Source organism: Marmota flaviventris, chromosome 20 (genome assembly GCF_047511675.1).
Source record: "Marmota flaviventris isolate mMarFla1 chromosome 20, mMarFla1.hap1, whole genome shotgun sequence".
Lineage (NCBI taxonomy): Eukaryota > Metazoa > Chordata > Mammalia > Rodentia > Sciuridae > Marmota > Marmota flaviventris.
The window spans coordinates 1,700,634-1,723,047 of NC_092517.1; the positions used below are offsets into that span (position 1 = coordinate 1,700,634).

The following is a 22,414-nucleotide window of genomic DNA, read 5'->3' on the forward strand; positions in this document are numbered from 1 at the left end:
TCACGTTTTCTTGGATATGAGAAAATAAGAGAGTTTAAGTCAGAAGAAGCAAAATGATCATTCCAGATCCTCAGTCCCTGACAGGCAACCTTGGGGACTTCACTCAGTCTCCCCCCAGCCTCAGATTTTCACGTGTAAACTGGGCGAGAACATCTCTGTCACACAGGTGGGGCTGTTGGGGAAGTGCCTGGTGTAAAGTAGATGCTCAGAGGTAGATGCCACTCATTGGTAATGACATCGGGTCCGTGATTTATCTGGGTGGTATTCATAGTGCTTTAACCTGCTCTGTTTCCTGTGCTTTTTAATAAACATCCACATTGTCATTTTATTGGGATTGCATCTGGGTGTACAGGGAGAAAAGGCGGAAGCTACGCAATACAGGGTCAACCCATCTTTGGCGTCTTCCAGGTTCTGTGAAAGCCCGGTGGGGGATAAGACAGGAGAGAGGTGCTGCCTTGCTTGGCCTCCAAGGACCCTGAAAGGTGCGGAAATACTCCTCTCTGTGGGACTGTGAGGAGGAGAGCTAAACAGAGATGTTCCAGGCCTCCTGCTCAGTTACAGGAAGTCAGAGGGAGGGGAGGGATCCCTGGGCTTAGGGAGTCCAAGATGCCGCAGTGTGGGCAAGCTGAGGGAGAGATCTTGGCCAAGACCAGGGCAGCAGCCCCAGGGCTGGGGCTCTCGGATCTTACCAGCCCCACACCTGCAGCAGAGACCTGTGAGCCTGGGAGTGTGACAGGTGCTTTCACCCCTCGCTGCTCAAAACCGCATGACCAAAAGCTGCTGTGGAGTGTGCATTACTCACAGTGTGATTGATCCAGGGCCATTGGTATCCAGCAAACCATTGGTATTCAGCATGTTTTCTCTGATTTGCTTAAACCTGCGAAGAGGTTTAAAAGCAAGCAACAGAGAAGGCCCATAAAACTGTCTGCAGCAAGATTCCCTTCTGCCTCTCTCCCAGCGTTAACCAGTGTTAACCTCGCTTCTTGGCACTGGGGATTGATCCCAGGGGATTTAACCACTGAGCCACATCCCCAGCCCTTTTTTTATTTTGAGATGAGACAGGTCTCACTAAGTTACTGAGGCTGGCTTTGAACTTGCCATCCTCCTGGATCACCTTCTGCAGTCTGTGCCGTCACAGGCATGTGCCCACTAGGCCCAGCTTAGAACCCTTTTAAGTAAAACGAACACATACTGAGTCTGTTTATCACTGTTTGGAAGTGACCAGTACTCCCCATTCTTTCTCTCTCTTTTTCAGGGGTGGGGGAGGCAGAAGTGGACAGATTTACCATAGAGGTCTTCCTGGGGCTTCTATGGGGGACATGGGCTTCTAGATAGAAGCAGCCTGTCTGTCTATAAACCTAGCGGATAGTCTAAAAGTTTATTGTATGTTCCTATCTCTGTTGCTGTCAAGGGCAGATGGCTGGTTCTAATCAGTCAGCTTGAGCCAGTGTGTGCCTGGTGTCCTCTATCAAAATGCCTCCGCTGTGAGTCAGGGTGTCAGTCCACGGCAGGCAGATGAAGGGCAGGTGCCTTTGCATCATCATGGCCCAGCTCCATACAATCCCTAGGCCTGTTTCTTCTTCTGTAAAATGATTATGAGAGGATATGGGATTCCTGAGGTTCCTGCCCATAGGACAGGGGTGTGTGTGATGCTCACTGCCACCAATCAAAGGGCATCCCCAAACCAGCTTTGTTACAGGCCTAGCCCACAGGAGCTCATTTTGACAAACAAATGGTTTACTCTCAGTGGTTTCCTTCTGTGGAATTGTCTGGGCAGGTAAAAGAGGTTTCTGAGTAGAGGTTGAGAGACATGATCCAGAGGGGGCTGGTGTCTCCTGGCATGCACCATGAGCTCTGTTCCTGCACCCACCACCTGGCATGGGCTGATCTCAGCTCAGTGAAATGCTCTTGGTGAACCCAATTGTGGTTCATAAAGGATAAGCCCTCCTTAAAGTGTGATGGAGAGTAGGACAAAGAGGAGATTAAATATCACATCCATTGGAACAGCTACCTTCACCAATAGGCTTTGCTTTACTCACACCAGTGGTTTTCAAAATTTACATCTGTACAATCATCCCACGCTTTGCAGGAGGCTGGAGCAAGGGCTGCAAATTTACATTTGTGACATATTTCCAAGAGGTGCTGATCAGGGACTATATTTCGAGAACCAATATGAATTTCATTCAGTTCTCAGTCTTATAAGGCATATGTTGTCATGCTCAATTCACAAATAAAGGAACAGAGGTGCCCAAGATTTCATTGTTAATAACTGAGGATTTAAGTTCAGTTTTTTTTTTTTTTCTGACTCTAAATATCATTTTTGTCCCACCCTTAAGTGCTGGGATTATGGGTGTTCTAAATCACGTTTCAATTTTTGTGTTTTCTGCTTGACACTTTTCATCTACGTATTATATATATCTTCCTAAGATACATTTATCACCTGTATGCCACAATTCTGGTACTGGACCGAATGATGCGACGCTGAAGTATTGATTTTCACAAAAATAGGAGCCCTGCCTCTGCAGGCTGCCATGCCCACAGAGGCCGACCGGACGCGCCCCATCCCGGGGTCGGGCAGTCGTTTCCGCGGTCGGGATCCACATCTTGGGCGGCTGCCGACGAACACGGTAACGCATAGACACACAACGTCCCACGTCCGCATCTTTTGCGGCACAGCAACATTGCAGACGGCACAACCTTGCCGCCTCCTGCGGCCCTCCCTGCCTCGCCTGCCACCGGCCACGCCCTTGCTCCAGACCCCCCTCGCCCTCACCCCTCCCTCAGGTCCCGCCCCTTTCTCCCGCCCTATCCTCCTTTCCTTTCCTGTAGGCCACGCCCCTTTCTCAGACCCTTTTCTCCTTCTCTTCCTCTCTGGCCACGCCCTTCCTTTTCTCCCCGTAGGCTCCGCCTCTTCCTCCAGCACGGCCCTCCCTTTCCTTCCTGTAGGCCACGCCCCATCCTGAGACCCAGTCGTCCTTCTCCTCCGTAGGCCCCGCCTTTTCTTTTAAGCATTTCCCCATTGGCCCTGCTCCTCTCTCGGTCCCTGCCCTTCCTATCCTCCAATAGGCTCCTCCCCTTCCACGCCCCGCCCTCCTTTCCTTCCTGTTGGCCCCTTCCCTCCCTTGGGTCCCGCCCCTTCCTCCTCGCCGCGAGGGTCCCTGGGAAGCGGCGGGAGCAATATGGCGGATGGCGAAGAGCCGTAAGTACCAGGGTTGGCTGGCCTGCGCGCCGGGCTGGGCTGGCTGTGAGAGCGCGGCGGTGGGCGGTTGCCGCCGCCGCCGGGGTCCCCTCCCCCGCCCCGTCCCCTCGCCCCATCCCTTCGCGGCGCCAGTGTGCGGCGTGATGCTGACCCTTCTTTTATTCTCTCTTTCTTTTAGGGAGAAGAAAAGAAGGAGAGTAGAGGAGCTGCTGGCTGAGAAGTTAGTGCTGCCGGGAGGCCGGGGCCTCTCCGGGGACCCCCGCCTCCCGCCCCGGCGCGGGGACAGCCGCAGCGGCCGGGGGGCCGGGGCGGGCCGGGGCGGGCCGGGGTCCTGCCGCCGCGCGGGGGCCGCGGCCTGCGCTGCAGCCCGGGGAGCGCAGGGGGCCCGCGGCCGGCTCCCCGCGCTGCGCGCCGGCCGGGCGGGGCGGGGGCCGCGGGCCGGGTCTCGCCGGCCAGCCCCGCGACCTCCGCGCGCCTGGAAGGGGCCGCGGCCCTGGCTCGGTGGCCATAGTGACAAGCCACCCCACCCTTGCTGCCCCCGCAGCTTGTGCATGGAGTGACAGTTGCAGGTCGGGAGCGCACTGTGTGCCAGGCCAAGTGCCAAGGCCTCTGTGGTCGACCCCTAAAAGCTAGCTAGACCGCCTGTAGATGAGGTCTGTGGCTGTCAAGGGATCTGCTCAAGGGGACAGCGTTAGTTGTGCAGCCGAACCCAGCTCTGCATAAGAACTGAGATGCTTCCATCATCATTATTATTATTTAGTTGTTGATAGACCTTTATTAGTGGAGCCCCATATTCAGTATCCTGGAAGGTTCTAGGTGATACTGCCTCTCGAAATCCTTTTCTGTGTGTGTTTAGTGACAACCACCACCTGACAGTGTGATTCTTTTGTTTTTTTGAAAATTGGAACCTCTGTTTCTTTCTGAGAAAAATGTCTGAAAGTTCCTCTCGTCAAAAATGATCTTTAAATCACACCATTCTGACTCAGAAAGGTACATAAGCAATAGTATAGTGGAAACAACACAGTTCTGAAAGTGCCCCCAGGTATCTCATACCTCCTGATCCAATGTTGAAGGCATAGACTGAAAGTTTGCAGTATTCTTTTGTAAGTGCCAAATGCAGAGAAGTCCATTTGTCATGGAGAGATCAGTTTGAGCCTGGGTTGCTCTAGGAACCCAGAAATAGGCTGATCTGTTTCATCAAATGGATAAAATAAAAATAGAAATAAACATCCAGTTCTTAGTTTTAAATGAACCAATATAATAAGCAAGACAAACATAACCACATTGAACATTTCCTATTCTATTTGAGCAGGTCTGGTGTGGTTACCTTTTCATTCCATAAAACCATAATAGTTATAGGTGTGACTTTTTCATACTGATCTTTGCAGTTGAATTTACTGTGTTCTGTGCAGAATGGCTGTTGATGGTGGGTGTGGGGACACTGGAGACTGGGAAGGTCGCTGGAACCATGTAAAGAAGTTCCTCGAGCGATCTGGACCCTTCACACACCCTGATTTCGAACCAAGCACTGAAGTGAGAAACATTTATTTTTAAATAATTGCTCTAGTAGTTTACATTTTGAAAATAATAAAATGCTTCCTTTTTAATTTGCTCTTATAATGCAAATGCTGTTTGGTGAAACATTTATCTTGAAGTATTAAATAGAATATTTAAATGTTTTTATTTGAATGACTAATACATGAGTCACTTTCATATTATGTAAGTTGAAAATTTTCAGTTCATAACTTCATTCAAGTTGTTACACTTTAAATTCTTAAAGCTCAAAGTAATTTCTTAGACACTTTTCCCTTTTGTAGCCTTGTTATGAGAAATTAACTTTTGATAGGAATATAGATATGCTTGTTTAAGTTTTGAAACTGGGCTGGAATGAGCATCTTAGCATTGACTGTAATGAATTGCATGTTAAAATGTTTGTGCTGTAATAGAATTTTGAACTGATATGTCTGACTTGAAGCTAATGTTCAATTAGATACAACTTGCTTTTCATTATGAAAAAAGGATTCTTTACAATAAATTTTTATGTACTTTTGTGTTCAGAAGAGGTATTATTTTGAAATAGAAATATTGTGCTACTCCTAAAATTTAGTGTGCAGAATTTTGAGTTTGGCCCAGGGTCTCATCTTTGAGTAGTTGAACAAGAATCGATAGAGTTACATCTGCTTTCTTTGGATAATACACCATACTTTCTTGTACTTTTAAAGTTTTATTTGTTTTGCTTGATAATTTAAGATTGTCCCTTCTGTTAAAATTATTGTTTCAAATTATTTTTTGCTGATAAGGAATTTTCTGAGTTCCTTCTGTTTTTTCTTCTGTCATCTCATGTTTTATTTCTCTTACTGTGTTCAAAAGCATCTGTTATTCTTCTTATTTCTTAAAACTTTAAACACCTTATTTAATGCTCTATCATCGCTTTGTAAGATTTTTAAACTTTTCTATTATTTAGGAAATCAATTAAGTAACTGAATTTGATGCTTTCCCTACTCTTTCAAAAGTTAAAGAAAAAATAATTAGGATAGCTTTTCCTGTTAGAAATAGCCTTTTAACATTACACAGTAAAAGTCAATTTAAAACTGTGAAATCATTAGTATTTTAGAATTTCTGGATCTGATTCATAAATTTGAAGTAATTGGTCAAATGAAAACTGCTCTTTATCCTTAATTGTATTTTTCTTGGGTACATCAGAAGCTATCTTGTGGTTTGTTGCTTTATTGATGGTAATCATCAAGATTTTAATATGCCTTTCCATTCTTTACAGTCTCTCCAGTTTTTGTTAGATACATGTAAAGTTCTAATCATTGGAGCTGGTGGCTTAGGATGTGAGCTCCTGAAAAATCTGGTAATATATGTGTGTGTATATATATATATATATATATAAAGTATTATTGTCTTTGGTGATGAGTAAATCTTTTCCTTTTCTGTCATACTAGGAAATTTCTCTATTGTGACTGTTAACTTTTTCTTGAGTCCTTGTTAGATAAGTTTAGTAGGTCATATTCTACACAGTAAATTCGATTTAAGGACATCACTTTGGAACGTTTTGAACTTTATAAAATTCTCGAATTTCTTATACTTATTTTCTTCTCTGCTCTTGACCAAATTTTGGCATATATTCTTTTGCAAAGAACCCACTTTATTTTACTGACACTGAAATAAATAAAAAACGAGTAATTGGTATTTTAATGTGAGTTTCAAATAATTTACTGTTTCTTTTACTTTTCCAAATTAACCAGCTAGATGAGTAAATATTGTATCATTTTATAGAGTGAAACACTGAGGTCAGGGAAGTTCCAGATTTTTCTGGATTATAGTGAATGGCCTGGAATCAATTGTGAGACTAGTATCCTTTTTCACTGAAGCGGTAAGCATTATGTGACCTAATAAAATGGTAATTTTTGATGACCCATGATAAACCCCTAAATTTAGGATGGCTAAACCTGTGCATATTTTATGGAAATTCATAATTTGTTGTATAATTAATTGGTTTCATTAATTTTTTTATAACCACACAGTGGCTTTTTCAGTCTTTTATCAGTTTATTTAACAAAAATAGGTAAGGGGAGAATTGATTTAAAACTGTTACAGGTGGGCTTCTCATTGCTGTGTGGACAGTGGAAATGCTTGAGAAGATAAAGCAGGTCAGAGAACAGGTGGGGGTTCTGAGTAGTTGCCCAAGGCAATTAGAGTTTCAGTATAAAAGCTGGGCACAGTGGTGCCAGGCCTGTAATCCCAGCAACTAAGGAGGCTGAGGCAGGAGGTTTGCAAGTGTGAGACCAGCCTCAGCAACTTAATTTTGAGAACCTGTCTCAAAATTAGAAATAAAAAAGGCTGGGGATGTGGCTCAGGGATTGAATGCCTCTGGGTTAAATCTCCAGTACCAAAAATTTTTTTCAGTGTAAACCCAGCTGTATTAATTGCACTAAGAAACACTAATGTCACTCCTATTGAAGTTGTAGACACTTAAATGTCCATTGTACATAGTGTTATGCTGGCTTCTCTGGGAAGTACAGGTCTCCATGGTCTCTACAACAAATTTACATTTTTACTGGGGAGACAAGTCTCATACGTATGAAATAGCAGTGTGATATTCTGGGTTAGAGTGCCAAAATGATGGCACCTTGTCAGACTTAGATGCTCCTGCAGTGTGAAACCACAGACTTGTGGAAGGGAAGTGCTCCTGGAGCTTAGACAGTGATTTTGTTAAACAATACGTATGTCCAAGTCTCTGAAAGCTTCACTTCCATTTCGAAGCCCATTGTTTCTTATGTGGTATGTACTAACATTAAATGTAAAATAATTGAAGATTAGATCTGAGGATTAGTCAACAAACAGCTTCAAGGAGTGGTTGTTATTTGTTACATCATTTACTTCTTACACACAGCAAAAAAACTTAGGACTTCAGTTTTCTCCCTGTTACTTTGCTTTATTTAGCCATGGCACATAAGAGATACATGTTTTTTTGTTGTTCTTGTTTTTGTTTAGTGACTGAACAGCCTACATTTCTTGAGCCTCCTCTGCATGTGTTGAGCACCACTTTAGATGGGAAAGATGTAGCATTGAGCAATACAGACAGGTGTGCATGCTGCTCACATTTTAGCTGAGGGGAAAAGACGAGCAGAATTTATAGGTGGCAACCAACCTGTGAAGACAGGAAGGAGGCAAGAGAGGAAGGCTGGCGTTGGGGCACAGGCTGCAGAGGGTGTCTTTGAGCCAGGCAAGCAGTGTGCCACGCAGGTGCCTGGGGGACACCCATCTAGGCAGGGAGCAGCAGAGTCACAAGCCACAGAGGCCTGAGCTGCTGTCCTCTGGTTCCAGGCTGGTTGAAGCTGGGCCAGTACACACTTTTACCATCACAAGTTTTGTGTGCCTTTAAGACTTCTTTTAGTCATGGAATGCAGTTATGCAGAGTTTGTTACCAAGAGTTTTGGGTGTGGGCTGCACTGAAAACAAATCTTAAATTTCCACAATTGTCAGGACACTTCTGCTTAATTGGATTGTTTTTGTTCCCACAGGCTCTGTCTGGTTTTAGGCAGATTCATGTTATAGACATGGATACTATAGATGTTTCCAATCTAAATAGGCAGTTTTTATTTAGGTAAGTTTTACTATCAGAGTTTTTTTCCTTAACCCTGCAAAACATTTGAACTTGTGTACATTGAAGTTTAATAGATTTTTTAAAAACTAATGGAGAATATATGCAAATTTTATTTAGGAAAAAAGAAAACTAGTGCTTAGTTTTACGAAAAATTTTGCAAGATAATTTGGAGCATCTGAGTGAAAATAGTTCTGTAATCAAATATATTCTTTTTTCTTGGTATGTGGACCATTTCTAGTATGACAAATTTTGATTATAGAAATGCTCTAAAAGTCCACTGAAATGATTGATTATTGATAACAGGCCATGCCCTTTAATTTGTGGCTAAAATGGTTGAAGAAATAATGATAGTTGACATTTCTTGAGTGTTTATTAGGTGCTAAGCACTTTCTAAACTCTATATGTGTTACCTTATTTAATTTCAAAGTAGTTCTCAATTCTTGGTTAAGTAATTCGGTGAAGATGTCTGTAAGGATGTGTGCAAAAGGCCATTTTTTATAAGGCAGTCCTGTGTGGAGCAGTCAGATCCCAGTTAGCATGTAAATGAGCCAGCAGTCTTCCAGAAACCACTATGGGGTTCTTCTGCTTGGTATCTGCTGTGAAAGCCTAGGATGCACAATCCCTACTACATACCCAAGGAGCTTCCTGTGTACACAGCAGTTGGATGCAATACTGAAATCAAGTGCTCTGGTTTATAGTCTTATGCAAATTAGGACAAATTGACAACAAAACTCTTAGCAGATTTGAATGTAAAAAGAATATTGTTGTATGGAGAAGAGAAAAATTGACCTGTTAAAGTATTTTTCTTTGAAATTCCAATTTTAAATAAAATATACCCTCTAATAAGCTAATGAGATGTGTTATTTTCATTTGTTTTAAAGTGTTCATGTTAGACATGAAGGAATACAAGAGTAAAAATACAATTGCTTTTTTCCAGGTGTTTAAATCTGGTGGGTCTGATAGGTGTGCATATGATAAAATGTGTTATGAAGGTAGGAATCATGAGGCACTTCCTGAGTACATGAAGGAGTGAGTCATTGTATGAGAAGGATAAGGAGGCATTAGGAAAAGAAATGCCCTGGGTCCTGCTGGAAGAGGGAATGGTGTCCTCTCCTGTTACGTGGTTATTAGCTAGGGGTGACCTTTGGGGCTTTATGTTGTTGGCTTCTTGAAAATGTTGATCTATTTGCACTTTTTAGGTAATGCCTTTGAAAATTACTCTTTCTTTAAAAACATGAGTAAAGCTGCTTAAGGGACCCAGAATTTATTAGTTAGCACACACTGGAAGAAGGCGATAATAAGTAGAAGGTTCTTGTGACCCTAGAATGAATCTCTTTATATTTCAGGCAAGGCTTGCATAGTAGGTAAGTAACCTCTTAAGGTTCTGGGTTCAGGCTATGTACCTGGAATGTTTGTTTGGATATTTAAGTTCTTACACTGAAAAATGTCAGAGTGATAACTGTCCAGGAAATAGGGCATTTTTATGCTTTACCTGGAAAAAAAAAAAGCACTGTTCATGTTTTCACTTAAGTACATAATTAGATGTCATAGTAAAGACCATCAGCAGGGATTGAAATTTAGGGTTGAAAGTTATTATTGGTGTAAAAATACTTAGCTAAAAAATTCTAAATATTCTATAAGTAAATTCACTGTGTATTTATATTAATGTTTAAAAGTTAATTATGTGGATCATCTAGATTTATATTATGAATGATCATTTAAATATGATTTTTCCTGTAGGCCTAAAGATGTTGGAAGACCTAAGGCTGAAGTTGCTGCAGAATTTTTAAATGACAGGATTCCTAATTGCAATGTAGTTCCGTATCCTTTTGTCAAAAGCATTGCTTACTTTTTGAGATCAAATTTTATTATAACACATTAAATAAAGAATATAGATAAGGGGAAAAGGTGGCATGATTTTATTACTGAAGTAATAGACAGTAACCTTTTGTTTTATAATCTTTCCATTTTTTCTTTATAGTTATGTAAATATGTTTTCATCCTGGTTTTTGCTTTTATTTTTTGTATTAGGATTGAACCCAGGGCACTCTACCACTGAGCTACGTCCCCAGCCCTTCTTGTTTTATTTATTTATTTAATCTATTTAAAAAATTTTATTTTAAATAAGAAAGCATTTCTAATGCTACAGGCATCAAGGTATTTAAAAGGCATCAAAAATTTGGTGCATAGCAACTCTGGATCATATTTTTGTTTTATTTTCAGATGGTCTGGGTAAGTTTCCCAGGCTGACCTAGAGTGTGGGTTCCTCCTCCTGCAGCCTCCCTAGCAGCTAGGATGATGGGTGTGGCTGTTACACCCAGCTTTGCCCTGACTTTCCAGTTAAGCTTATGTGGACTGTGTCATCATCTACTTTCATTTTGAATAATTGTTCTTAGTTTCAGTCTCAGTCACATATGTTTGCTACTAGACTGAGTTCCTAGGCCAGTGGTGTCTTCTAGTAGTTGACAGAGCAGACAGTTGGCATGTTGGTAGGTAAATGGAAGTTGTATCATGTTAGAAAAAATTTACTTTTACAAGAATCTTTTTTTTTACAAAGGAGTATTCCTAATGTGGTAGGAATTTAGATCTGGGAAACTTGATATTTTATAGGCAATCAGGAGATTGGATTTAGATGTGAGAAAAGCTTCAGAAATCAAAATCAACATAAAAATCAGTTGTTTCCATGCCTTAACAGTGAACATCTGGAAACTGAAATCCAAAGTACAGTGCCATGTGGAACTGTCAAAAACAGTAGGATTTAAGTGGAAATATAACAAGATAAGTACAAGGCCAGTGTGCTGAAAACCGTAAAGTGCTCATGAAAGAACCAAAGAACAAATAAAAGGAGAGAGATTCTGTGTTCAAGGATTGAACAATTTGGTAATGTCACTTCTGTGTGACATTACAGTTCCTATCAATATCCCAAGAAAAGTTCTACAGATACAGAATTATTCCAGAATCTGTATGGAAAGGAAAGGAATGGCTAAAACAATTCTAGGGGAAAAAAAGAATAAAGTGGAAGGAGCTGCTGTGCAGTGTCCAGGCTTCTCAGGCACTGTCAGAGGGACAGTGCACAGATCGGTGAACAGAAGGGCAGGGACAGGAGCTGGGCTTTAGAAAGGCACAAAGACAACTCAGTGGAGGAAGGGCCGTCTGCCGTAGCTGTGCTGGATTAGCTGGACTGCCCCGGCCTGACCCTCACCCCTCCTGTAGAATTGACGGAGTGGGCATGGATGCAAGCATACGGTGTGAAAGGGAGAAGCCTGACGATGGCAGAGTGTCTTTGGGACCTGGGCTTGTTGACCAGTCTTTAGATCACATCAGCAGCATCCACAGAAGAGACAATTGACAAGCAGGACTTGAATAAAATCAGAAACTTTGGGTCTGTGAAAGACCCTCTCACAGGGAGGGAAAGGCAGACCACCCGACTGGAGGGATGATGAAGCAGCTGCAAGGCAGTCCTGTTTCCAGTACAGTTCCTTCAGTGTCCATGGAAGATCAAGTCCAGGCTGCCAGAGAGACCAGTGTCCAGGGATGCTGAAGTCCTGTTATGTAGAATGGCGTAGTATTTATACTGAATGATGAGGTTGAATCATTTCCAGATTACTTACAATACGTAATGCAATTTAAATGCTATGAAAATAGTTGAACTGTTTAGGGAATAGTGACAAAGAAAAACAGTCTTATTATAAATTCATATTATTTGAACATAGTAAGGTGTGATTCTTTTTTTTTTTTCCCAATACTATCCCAAATTGTTGAACCACGCCTGTAGAACCCATGGATACAGAGGGCCAACTATATATAAAGAATTCTGAAAACTCAGTAGTAAGTCTAGTACAGCAGTGTACCCCTATAATCCTAGCTGCTCTGGAGGCTGAAGCAGGATATCGTAAGTTTGAGGCCAATCTGAGAAACTTAGGACACCCTGTCTCAAAAATAAAAAAGGCTGGGGATATAGCTGAGTAATAAAATGCTTGCCTAGCATGTGTAAAACCTTGGCTTAAATCTCCAGTATCACCAAACAAACAGTTAAACAATCCCATTTAAAAATGGATAAAAGATATAAAGGGATATTTTATTAAAGAAATGGCAAAAAACCCCTTAAATATTCAACATCAAGTCAAAACCACAATGAAATACTACTGTGACACATCTATTAGAATAGCTAAAAGAAAATATGGCAACTAATGCTAATGGAATTACAGAAAAACAAGATCACTCACATGTTACTCATGGAAATGTAAAATAGGGTAGCCATCCTGAAAAATAGTTTGGCTGATCCTAAAATTGTAGGCATAAACTTGCAGAGCACCTAATAGTTTCATTGTATCAGAGGAAAGAACACGTTTGCATAAAAGCCAATTTTTGTGACAGTGTCATGGCTGTTTGTGGTAGGTAGCCCAAAACTGCAAACAACTTCCCGCGATAGGTCAAGTGTCAAACTGTAGTATACCTGTCACGAAATACTACTGACTAGTAAAAGCACCTTGTGAAACGTCTAGACTGCTGAGTGAACAGTGTTACCCTTGGAAGGTCAGATTCTGGGGGCTCCCCTTACATACCATCTTGAAATGACAGTGAAGGAGATGGAAAGTGAGTGACGCCAGGGATTAGGCATGAGGTCAGGGATCAGCTACAAACAGGTGTTGAGAGGCCTTTATGGTGGTAGAACAGTTGTGAGATGTACAGTTGTGTCTGAATGTCAGCTGTATTCACATGGTAACAATGTTGTAGTCATGGTTATGACATTGTGATAATGTGAGATGTAACCATGAGACCTTTCTGTACTCTGCTTGGAACTTACTATAAATTCATATTATTTGAACATAAGTTGGAAATACAGCCTCTTTAGGGCAAAAAAAAGCAAGGATATTTGTATTCTCTCTGGGTCATTATTTAGATCTGAGAAACCTTGTGTATTTTATAGAAATCCAGGATGTGGAGCCATGCTTGGTAACACACCCTTGTCTTCTTAGCTACTCAGGAGGCTGAGGCAGAAGGTTTGCGAGTTTGAGGCAACTTGGAAAGATCCTGTCTCAAAGTAAAATAAATAAGGGCCGGAGTTTGAGCTCAGTGGTGAGCAGGTGCCCAGGCTGTGCAGACTGTCCCCAGCACCACACACAGGCCTGAGTGAGTGATCTCTTGGGGTAGCCCCTGGCTCCCCCACTGCCAGTTTTCCAGGCTTGCTGTGTTTCTTTTGTTGACCTCTTAGCTATGGCTCAGGTTCCTACTTGCCTAGTGTTCAAAAGGAATGGAGGTCTGAATGGGTGAGAAAAATCATTTATTTTTCACAACTATTTGTAGGCACAAATTAGAAATCTTGCTTTTTAAATGGAGGCTGTGCTGAAGACGTTGCTTACTGGGAGAGCGTTTGCTAGTTGTGTGTGAGGCCCTGGGTTCAATCCCCAGTACCAAAACCAAACACAACCAACCTACAGCCAGGTAGCCTGCAGACCTCCCAGAGGGCATTGGTTTGGTTGATGAGAGGTGCTCAGGGATGGGGAGACCAGTGGTTAGGGAGGGAGGAAAGACTGCCAGGAAGTAGGCTTGTGTGGGTCTTGTCAGGTTTCTTGAATCCCCTGCTTTGAACACTGTTTCTTGTTTAAATATACACTTATCATTTGTTCTGTTGGCATTTTAAGTTCATTTTAGAAATTAAAATTTTGGCCGCTTAAGTTCCTTTACCTGTGTTCAGACACTTCAACAAGATTCAAGATTTCAATGACACTTTCTATCGACGTAAGTTGTTCGCTTGAAACTAAATTTCCTCGGTTCTTAGCTTTTTAGTTGCTGGCCTTTCCACAATTGCTGGCTGCTGGAAGGCTCTCTCAGCTGGTTTTTCTCAGCATTGGCTTTTCAGTCAGGTTCTCGATCAACCAACTGAAAAGAGTGCCACGATTTTAGGTCATAGTTGATCGACTTGCTGTATTGTTCCGTGCTGACTGAAATAAGGATTACTCAAGGGTCAGAAGCTTTGAGAGAGAGAGATTGTGATAAAATGCACTTTATCGTTGGTTTCTAAGAAAGCAAATCATTTTGTAAAACTGCCTTATTTAAATTAATAAATATATATTTTGAGAGCAGTTTTAGGTCCTCAGCACAGTAGAATGGGAATCCCAGTTTCCTGTCCCTTCTCCCTGCAACAGCCTTCTCTGCTATTAGCATTCCACACCAGAGTGGTGCATTTGCCAGCGTAGGGGACTGCCTGGGAACGTCACGTGGAACTGAGTCTTTAAAAATTAAACCTGGTTTGTCTCTCTTAGAATTTCATATTATCGTGTGTGGCCTGGACTCCATCATAGCCAGAAGATGGATTAATGGAATGCTGGTAAAGACTTTAGTGTCACAGTTCTCTGAAGGGTTTGCCTCTGTTTTTGACATACCAAGGACCAGAATTGCATATCCTGTTTTTGGAAATCAGTTTATGCAATTCTGGATTAAGTGAATGTACTTCTCTGTTACTTCCCAGTCAGTGGTTGAGGGGAGAACACAGACTGTGAACACTATCACCCTGGAGTGTAGATGTTAGCAGTGTGACCCTCCCAGAGTTACTTGGAAGTGTGCTGCTGGTTTTCAGTTTTTAATCCCTTCTCCCTTTCAACATTCAAAACGCTTCCCTAGATCTCTCTCCTAAACTATGAAGATGGTGTGCTGGATCCAAGCTCCATTGTCCCTCTGATTGATGGGGGAACAGAAGGTTTTAAAGGCAATGCCCGGGTGATCCTGCCTGGGATGACTGCGTGCATCGAGTGCACGCTGGAGCTCTATCCACCACAGGTAACTAGAAGGACCTGCGCGTCTCTCATAGCATCTTACGCTAAAGTGGGGTTGAATTCTTACATCTAGTCAGGACTTAGGATTTCTAATTAGGGGTGAACATTTTTAATTGTGCTAAGAACTGGGGTGTCGTGCAGTGCTAGAGCATCTATTTAGCATGCATGAGGCTTGGCTTCAATCCCCAGCACAAAATAAGTAAATCAGTTTTGAAAAATATGATTATTTTAAGAATAAAACTTGAGGTTCTTGTCTATTTAAGGAAAGTTATAGACTGAATATCATAGTTCTGAACGGTTTTGCTTTTATACTTCATTTGTACTAGTTGTTTATTTGGGAGGTAGGGATCGAGGAGAATTACAGAGTGTGCTGAGATAAAGCTGTGATTTATTTGGTTTTCAGTTACACAGTATTCCTCCTTTATCCATGTTTTTGATTTCCCTGGTTTTAGTTACCTATGTTCTGAAAACATTAAATGGAAAATTCTGGAAATAGACAGTTTGTAAGTTTTAAATTGTGTGCTCAGTATGTGATGAAATCTCATGCCATGCCATTCTGATCTGCCTGCCCAGCTTGTGACTCGCTCCTTTGTGCAGAGTCCATGCTATGTGTGCTCGATTATCACATCAGTGTCCTATGTCACTGGTGGTGTGGAAGGTGCTCCTGTCTCAAAAATGGTTCCAGAGCACAGGAGCAGTTTGTACATGCCAAAGAGAAACAGCAGGTGCTTCCCTTCAGTGAAAAAGTGAAGGTCCTTGACTTAATAAAGGGGGAAAAAAGATGGCTGGTGCAGTCACCCACGCCTGTCATCCCAGTGGCTCTAGAGGTGGAGGCAGGAGGATCACAAGTTCAAAGCCAGCCTCCGCAGCGTAGAGAGGCCCTAAGCAGCTGGGTGAGACCCTGTCTCAAAAAATAAAAAGGGGTGGGGATGTGGCTCAGTGCTCAAGGGCCCCGGGGTTTAGTCCCTAGTCCAAAACATCAACAGCATCTTCAGAAACAGGCACGACAAAGGAACAGTGGGCTGCAGAAGCCAAAGACAGTGATGCCTGTAGGACAGTGATGCTGAGAGGCCACGCTCACATGACATTTATTGTATTGTGTTTCATTCTTTCATTTTCATCATTATTATTCCTGTATTTAATTTATAAGTTAGACTCTTTCTTACGCTAAAGCATGTATGTGTAGGGAAAAACAGCATGTATAGGGTTGGGTATAGATCTGCAGCTTCAGGCTTCTATGGAGGGCCTTGGAATGTATCCCCCCAGATGAAAGGGAACAGCTGTCCTTATTTTAGGGAAATAAAAATACCAGCAATAGAATGACGTTTCCAAATGGGGCTCTTTAGTCTACCTGCCCACTTTAAAGGACAGTTAAAATTTGGGAATTTATATTTCATATGACTTAAAAGTTGGTTTCTCTCAATTTGTTTTTTTTTTTTTTTCTTTCATACCTTCGTATTTAAATATCAGGTAAACATAAGTGATTCATATTTGAGAACCTAATTCAGCACTTCTCTTGTTCTAACAGAGCTTAAATTTACATACCATAAAAGAATAGGGCAACCCATCTTTATAGGAAGATGAACCTAAAGTAACTGAGCTACTCCGTTAGTTTTAGAAATATTAATGGCATACAGTGTTTTCCTTATATAAATGGAGTTCTGAGGTGAATGTTACAACTAAATCGTAACTAGAAGTTGCTTTTTAAAATAATTCATCACTTAAAATTCACTAAAAAAGACAAACTGTGGTTTTAGGTTAATTTTCCCATGTGCACCATTGCATCTATGCCCAGGCTACCAGAGCATTGTATTGAGTATGTAAGGATGTTGCAGTGGCCTAAAGAGCAACCTTTTGGAGGTAATTAACCTAATTTAATAATCCAGAATTATATAAAATATGTATTTTCTACATTATTCATTTGGATAATTTCATCAAAAAATAAATTGCTTATGATTACATATTTCTGTTTTCCTTTCTCTCTCTCTCTCTTTTTTTTTTTTTTTTTTTAACAGAAGGGGTTCTATTAGATGGAGACGATCCTGAACATATTCAATGGATTTTCCAAAAATCTCTAGAGAGAGCATCACAATATAATATTAGGGGTGTTACATATAGGCTCACCCAAGGTAAGTTAGTGAATTGTCAAGGAATTATGATCTTTGGGTGATTCCTTTTTTAAGGGCTAGGAATGCTTTGGGGAAATTATCAGTAAGTAATTTTAGACAGTACCATCCATTTGAGATTCAGTAAAGGCACATGGAAATGACAGTTTCCAGGTTCCCCCAGAGTAGAGAGAACCAGGTCCAGCAGAATTCACACTATGTATTACTAGGGGGTTAGTGAAATGATAGGATTGTGCTTATTTAGGCCCTGAGTCATCCACTTTCTCTCTCAATGAAGACATCCATGGCTCCCTGTGGACATCTCTTTCACATTTGGACAATGCTGTTGCACGATTATTTTGTGTAGTCTCTAAGTCGAAGATAAGACATCTCTACTTTTCATCTCAGTCTAGTGCTCCTCTGCCTACCTTTGCAGGTACTGAGGACCCAGGTCTGTCACTCTGTAGACCTCTCTCATGCTGTGTGTCCTCGAGTCCTCATTGCCTGCTTCTGCTGGGGCTATATTCCAGTTGTCTGTGCCGTCCTGACTGCCTGGCCAGAGCAGCATTCTGGGATCCGGCTTATTGTGAACCAGACTTGGGACAGATGGTGCACTCTTAAAGATGAGAGTAGAGTTTTTGTTTTTCTGCCGTTTGTTCTTTTGTCCTCGATGCTGCACTTTGGATTCTCTTGTCTCCTGTCTACTGTTTATTCTGACTATGCAGTCGCGAAGCCAAGTCTCCCTATTACAGACTTGGCAATTTGGGGTGTTGTTTTATTTTATCCAAGTATAGGTTCTTAGACATTTATTCTTAAAATTCAACTTCCTATTTTTTTTCTCTCTCTATTCTTCTACCAACTTCCATTGATCTTCTGTTTTGAAAAACTTACTATTTATTTCTTCTCCAAACATCTGATTGAAATTTTAGCCCAACATGGTGGTGCATGCCTGTAATCCTAGCTACCCTGGAGGCTGAGGCAGGAGGGTCAAAAATTCCAGACTAGCCTGGGCAACTGGGCAAGAGAATAAAAAGGGCTAGGGATATAGCTCAGTGGTAGAGCACTTGCCTAGCATGTTCAAGATCCTGGGATCAGTTCCCGGCCAAAAAAGAGGAGGAGGAGGAAAAAAAAAACAAGACTTAGTTGCCTGATAGCAGACATGTGATTCAGACCCTTTCACATCTAGATCATTCTATTAATTAGGCCTTCTTGAGTATTTCACATTTCTTTTTATTGCTGAAGGACCTTTCTGCTCTGCGTAAGCCTGGACACAATGTCTTCCCTGTGTCCCTGAGTTGCCCAGCTGGTCATAGTGGCTAGATGGGACTGGTCCTATAAGACTTGCCTCTGAAGAGTCAGCTCAGTCGCTGTGAGCAGGGCTCCTGGCCCACCTACTACAGGCCATCCATCCTTCCTAGAATTTTGCCCCAGAGTCTCAGAGGTTCACCAGGAAGAGGTTTTTCTTTTTGCAAATTGCCCGTTTTCCTTCTTGATTATTTCCTTATATTCACTGGTGTGCTAGTGACGTTACTTGAAACTTCCATTCATACCTTGTCCTCCTTACCCCACTCCCTTCCCTGTGCTGACCAGCTTGGTGTTCCCTGAACACATCATGCTCCTTCACCCCTTGGTGGTTTAATACCCCCTGATGCCTGTGCCTGGGATATTCTTTTCATTGATCCCTCAAGACTTCCTCCTTCCCTCAGGTATCCATCAACCAGGTTCTTTCATCATTCGGCCTCCACTGATGTCTAAACCGTGCCTACTTTACCTGTTTTTCCTTGCACGACACTTTACTGACAGCCTCATTTTTTAATGCAAAGAGTATTTCACACTTACGCTGTTAAGCATCCGAATCTGGGACTGAGGCCATTGCTGTTTAGAGAAATCACTGCATGACTGACTGGGTCCTTGCCATGGTTCCATCCCCTCTCCAAGGAGGCCTCAGGGCCATCTCATGGGGACTACCCCCCACCACTGTTGTCCTAACACACACTGTTTCATTTAATTGACTGCTATGTCCCCCCTGAAAGGTCTGTCAGAAACTTTCTTCACTGCCACAGTGAACACCACCTGGAACAGTGTCTGGCATATGGGATGCACTTGGCAGTCCTTAAAATTAACAAATAAGTGTGCTTTGTCTTAGAGAACAATAAACGCATTTCAGGATGTTATTTCCTTCATCCATACTTTTTTTTTTTGGCAACAGGGATTGAACCCAGGGGCACTTTACCACCATGGAGCCACATCCCCAGCCCTGTTAATATTTAATTTCGAGACAGAGTCTCCTAAGTTGCTCAGGGTCTCACTAAATTCCTGAGGCTGGCTCTCCTTCATCCTCCCACACCTTTCACCAGAACATGGTGTACACTTTGCAGCTTGAGGACTGGAGCGTCCATAGGGAAGAGAGAAACCAGAGGACCTAGAGGAGCACTTCTGTACACCAGAAAAATCTCTTTGTTCCTGTAGATTAAGATTCTGAGCACATTATAAAATGATAGGAGCGCAAAACATTGTTTCATGATTAACCTTTACTCCATGGCTTTAAAGCCCAAAAATGGCATTAATAATCATTTTAAACTATCATTTTAAGACAAATGACTGTATTTTAATTGATATATTTTTTCAGGGGTGGTAAAACGCATCATTCCTGCTGTTGCTTCCACAAACGCAGTCATTGCAGGTAAGGAGGAAAGGCTACCTCTTAGTTGTTTCTTTCCTTTGGTTTTTGAATCGGTGTTTAAATTGATGTTTCTGCAGCTACTAGTGTTCCAGGAATTCAGTATCTTGGGTGAATTGTGTAATTAAGTTATCCAAAGAAGAACAAGCTGTTGAACCCTGCATAATTTTTGTCCATGCTATGTCTTAATGTGCTTTTCAGTGGAGGGACATTTTAATACCAGTATAACAGGCTGCTCATTAATCTGATAAAGAAGAAGAAAAATAAGTATGTTACTCTGTTGCTTAGATCTCAAAAAACAAATGAAAATTTGTAGCTTTTTCAGTTTTTAAAAGAGCATATTTTTAAAAAATCAATAGCCATTGTAAATGTATTCTGATTTATAACTAACCTTTTAAGTGTCTAATTTTCAAATGAGTTAAAGCATCTTTATTTTCTCCCCTTTCAGCTGTGTGTGCCACTGAAGTTTTTAAAATAGCTACAAGGTAATGGTTTTCATCTTTAATATATATATAAATCTATGTTTTGACATGGTTTGATTGTATAAAGATGAACCTCTTTTCATTACAGTGCATACATTCCCCTTAATAATTACTTGGTATTCAATGACGTAGACGGGCTGTACACTTACACATTTGAAGCCGAGAGAAAGGTTGGTACTGTTCAACTAATGGGAAGGTTTTTGATCATGCATGCTTTGATTTTTACATATTAATTTCTGATCAGCAATTTGAACAGAATGGCCCAAATCATGAGTATTTTACTTGCCAACTACCAGAGCTCTACTTACACATCTATTGATGGGTAGTCTCAAATAAATACTCTACAGCAAAATAATTTAGAAGAAATAGTCTATTATGAGAAACAGCCTTTAAAGCATTAAAAAGTTTTCGTAGGAAATATGCCTGATCATAAATAACTTGATTTCCATTTCCTTGTTTACAAGGAGACTAGTATTGGTTCATGTACCACTGAAATTTGTTGTGTTTTCTGTACATAGGAAAACTGCCCAGCTTGTAGCCAGCTTCCTCAGAACATTCAGTTTTCTCCATCAGCAAAACTGCAGGAGGTTTTGGATTATCTAACCAATAGTGCTTCTCTGTAAGTGTTCTGTGCTTTGGTTATATTGTAAAAATCCTTTATTTTGTATTTTAAAACTTTGAAAACAAGAATTGTTTTTTAAGCAAATGATGTTATATTTTTCTCATGATCATATTTAGGCAAATGAAATCTCCAGCTATTACAGCCACATTAGAGGGGAACAACAGAACACTTTACTTACAGGTGATCAGTGCTCATTTTAAATTTTTTTTCAGAAAATTTTAGCAACAGTTTAATTTCACTTTAATGTGATTTATATTAACGTAAGTTTTGTTTTCTAGTCAGTAACCTCTATTGAAGAACGAACAAGGCCAAATCTTTCCAAGACGTTGAAAGGTATTTTAAACATATATTAATAGTTTTATTTTGGTAAAAATAGTAAATGTTTATTCTAGATTTGCACTTAATGCACTTAATACATGATCAGATCATAATTACTTATATCTTTGGAAAAAGAATTAATTGCTCTTTTAATAGAATTAATAAACTCCAAAAAAATAATTATTATCTTGCTTAAAGAGAACTTAATTTCTATGTTTATCTGTACCATAAAACTATATTTGTGTGTATATTGTTATCTTTATCTCTCTCTCGTTTTTTTTTTTTCTTTTTTGCTGGGGACTAATTATGCTTCTTTTATTTTAAGAATTAGGACTCGTTGATGGACAAGAACTGGCAGTTGCTGATGTCACCACACCACAGACTGTACTATTCAAACTTCATTTTACTTCTTAAGGAGAATAAATCTGCACATAATAGAACACTTAGGGAAATAAGATACTTCATGGATGCTAAGAAATATAATTGATGTCATTTTTAGCATTAGTATTGCTGGAATTTGTTTTTTTTTTTTTTTTTTTTTTAATATAATGAACTACTCTTTTTTAACTTGATAACTTACCCTGAAGACAGAGTTTTGGGGTTGGTGCTTACAAGCATCTTCCTTGTATGGATGATGATGCCTGGAGGGAGAGGGTACCTGGACTAAGCGGGTTGCTTCTCTTGAAGGAGGAGGCAGGCGCCCTCCTGTGTGTGAGCATTGTTATTTTGCTTGAAGAACACACTCCTCGGCCTTCACTTGAGCACCACATACACAGAGGACAACCTTCAAGGAAATAAGGAATTCAGTTTTTAACATTACAGCTTGACATGTAGAGTATCCTGAACATAGACTGTTTCTTGATTTAATGCTCATTTCACTGTGGCTGTCCAAATGAATGTTAATTATTGCATTTTATCTTGTCCATAATAATTTGTAAACAGTGTTATAACTGAATACCTGTGCATGAAAATAGGAACTATTTTCATGTATTTATTTGTAGTGCCATAGAGGCCAATATGCACAGATTTAAGCCAGGACATGGCTGTTTAAAAAATTTACTGTTTAAACAGTTATCGCTGATGCTTTTGCACTATTTATTAATAAAATCATACATTGTC

The 22,414-nt window shown here is 40.9% G+C and overlaps 1 protein-coding gene across 4 annotated transcripts; it reads left to right on the forward strand.

The window, feature by feature from the left end:
- The first annotated feature begins 3,117 nt into the window (after window positions 1–3,117).
- Uba3 (ubiquitin like modifier activating enzyme 3) lies at window positions 3,118–22,414 on the forward strand. 4 transcript variants are annotated; one of them, XM_027931829.2, is made up of 18 exons: window positions 3,118–3,199; window positions 3,378–3,419; window positions 4,612–4,732; window positions 5,976–6,056; window positions 8,230–8,312; window positions 10,053–10,133; window positions 14,011–14,054; window positions 14,579–14,643; window positions 14,937–15,092; window positions 16,846–16,948; window positions 17,104–17,217; window positions 19,823–19,876; window positions 20,322–20,358; window positions 20,444–20,525; window positions 20,874–20,974; window positions 21,094–21,157; window positions 21,256–21,310; window positions 21,621–22,414. In XM_027931829.2, exons 1-18 carry the CDS (start codon window positions 3,180–3,182, stop codon window positions 21,707–21,709), a joined length of 1,392 nt encoding a protein of 463 aa, XP_027787630.1. In that variant the 5' UTR covers window positions 3,118–3,179; the 3' UTR covers window positions 21,710–22,414. The 4 variants fall into 4 exon arrangements, with proteins under 4 accessions (XP_027787630.1, XP_071462029.1, XP_027787631.1 ...); XM_071605928.1 differs by lacking the exon at window positions 5,976–6,056; XM_027931830.2 differs by lacking the exon at window positions 3,378–3,419 and having other exon boundaries at window positions 3,120–3,199.

What these genes read in the sequence shown, in the direction of transcription:
- Uba3 (XM_027931829.2), top strand. Translation starts at nt 3,180, where the DNA reads ATGGCGGATGGCGAAGAGCC. An exon ending in CCTAATTGCAATGTAGTTCC is followed by an intron (nt 10,134 to 14,010) that starts GTATCCTTTTGT and finishes ACCTGTGTTCAG; the next exon opens with ACACTTCAACAAGATTCAAG. An exon ending in ACAGAACACTTTACTTACAG is followed by an intron (nt 21,158 to 21,255) that starts GTGATCAGTGCT and finishes TTTGTTTTCTAG; the next exon opens with TCAGTAACCTCTATTGAAGA.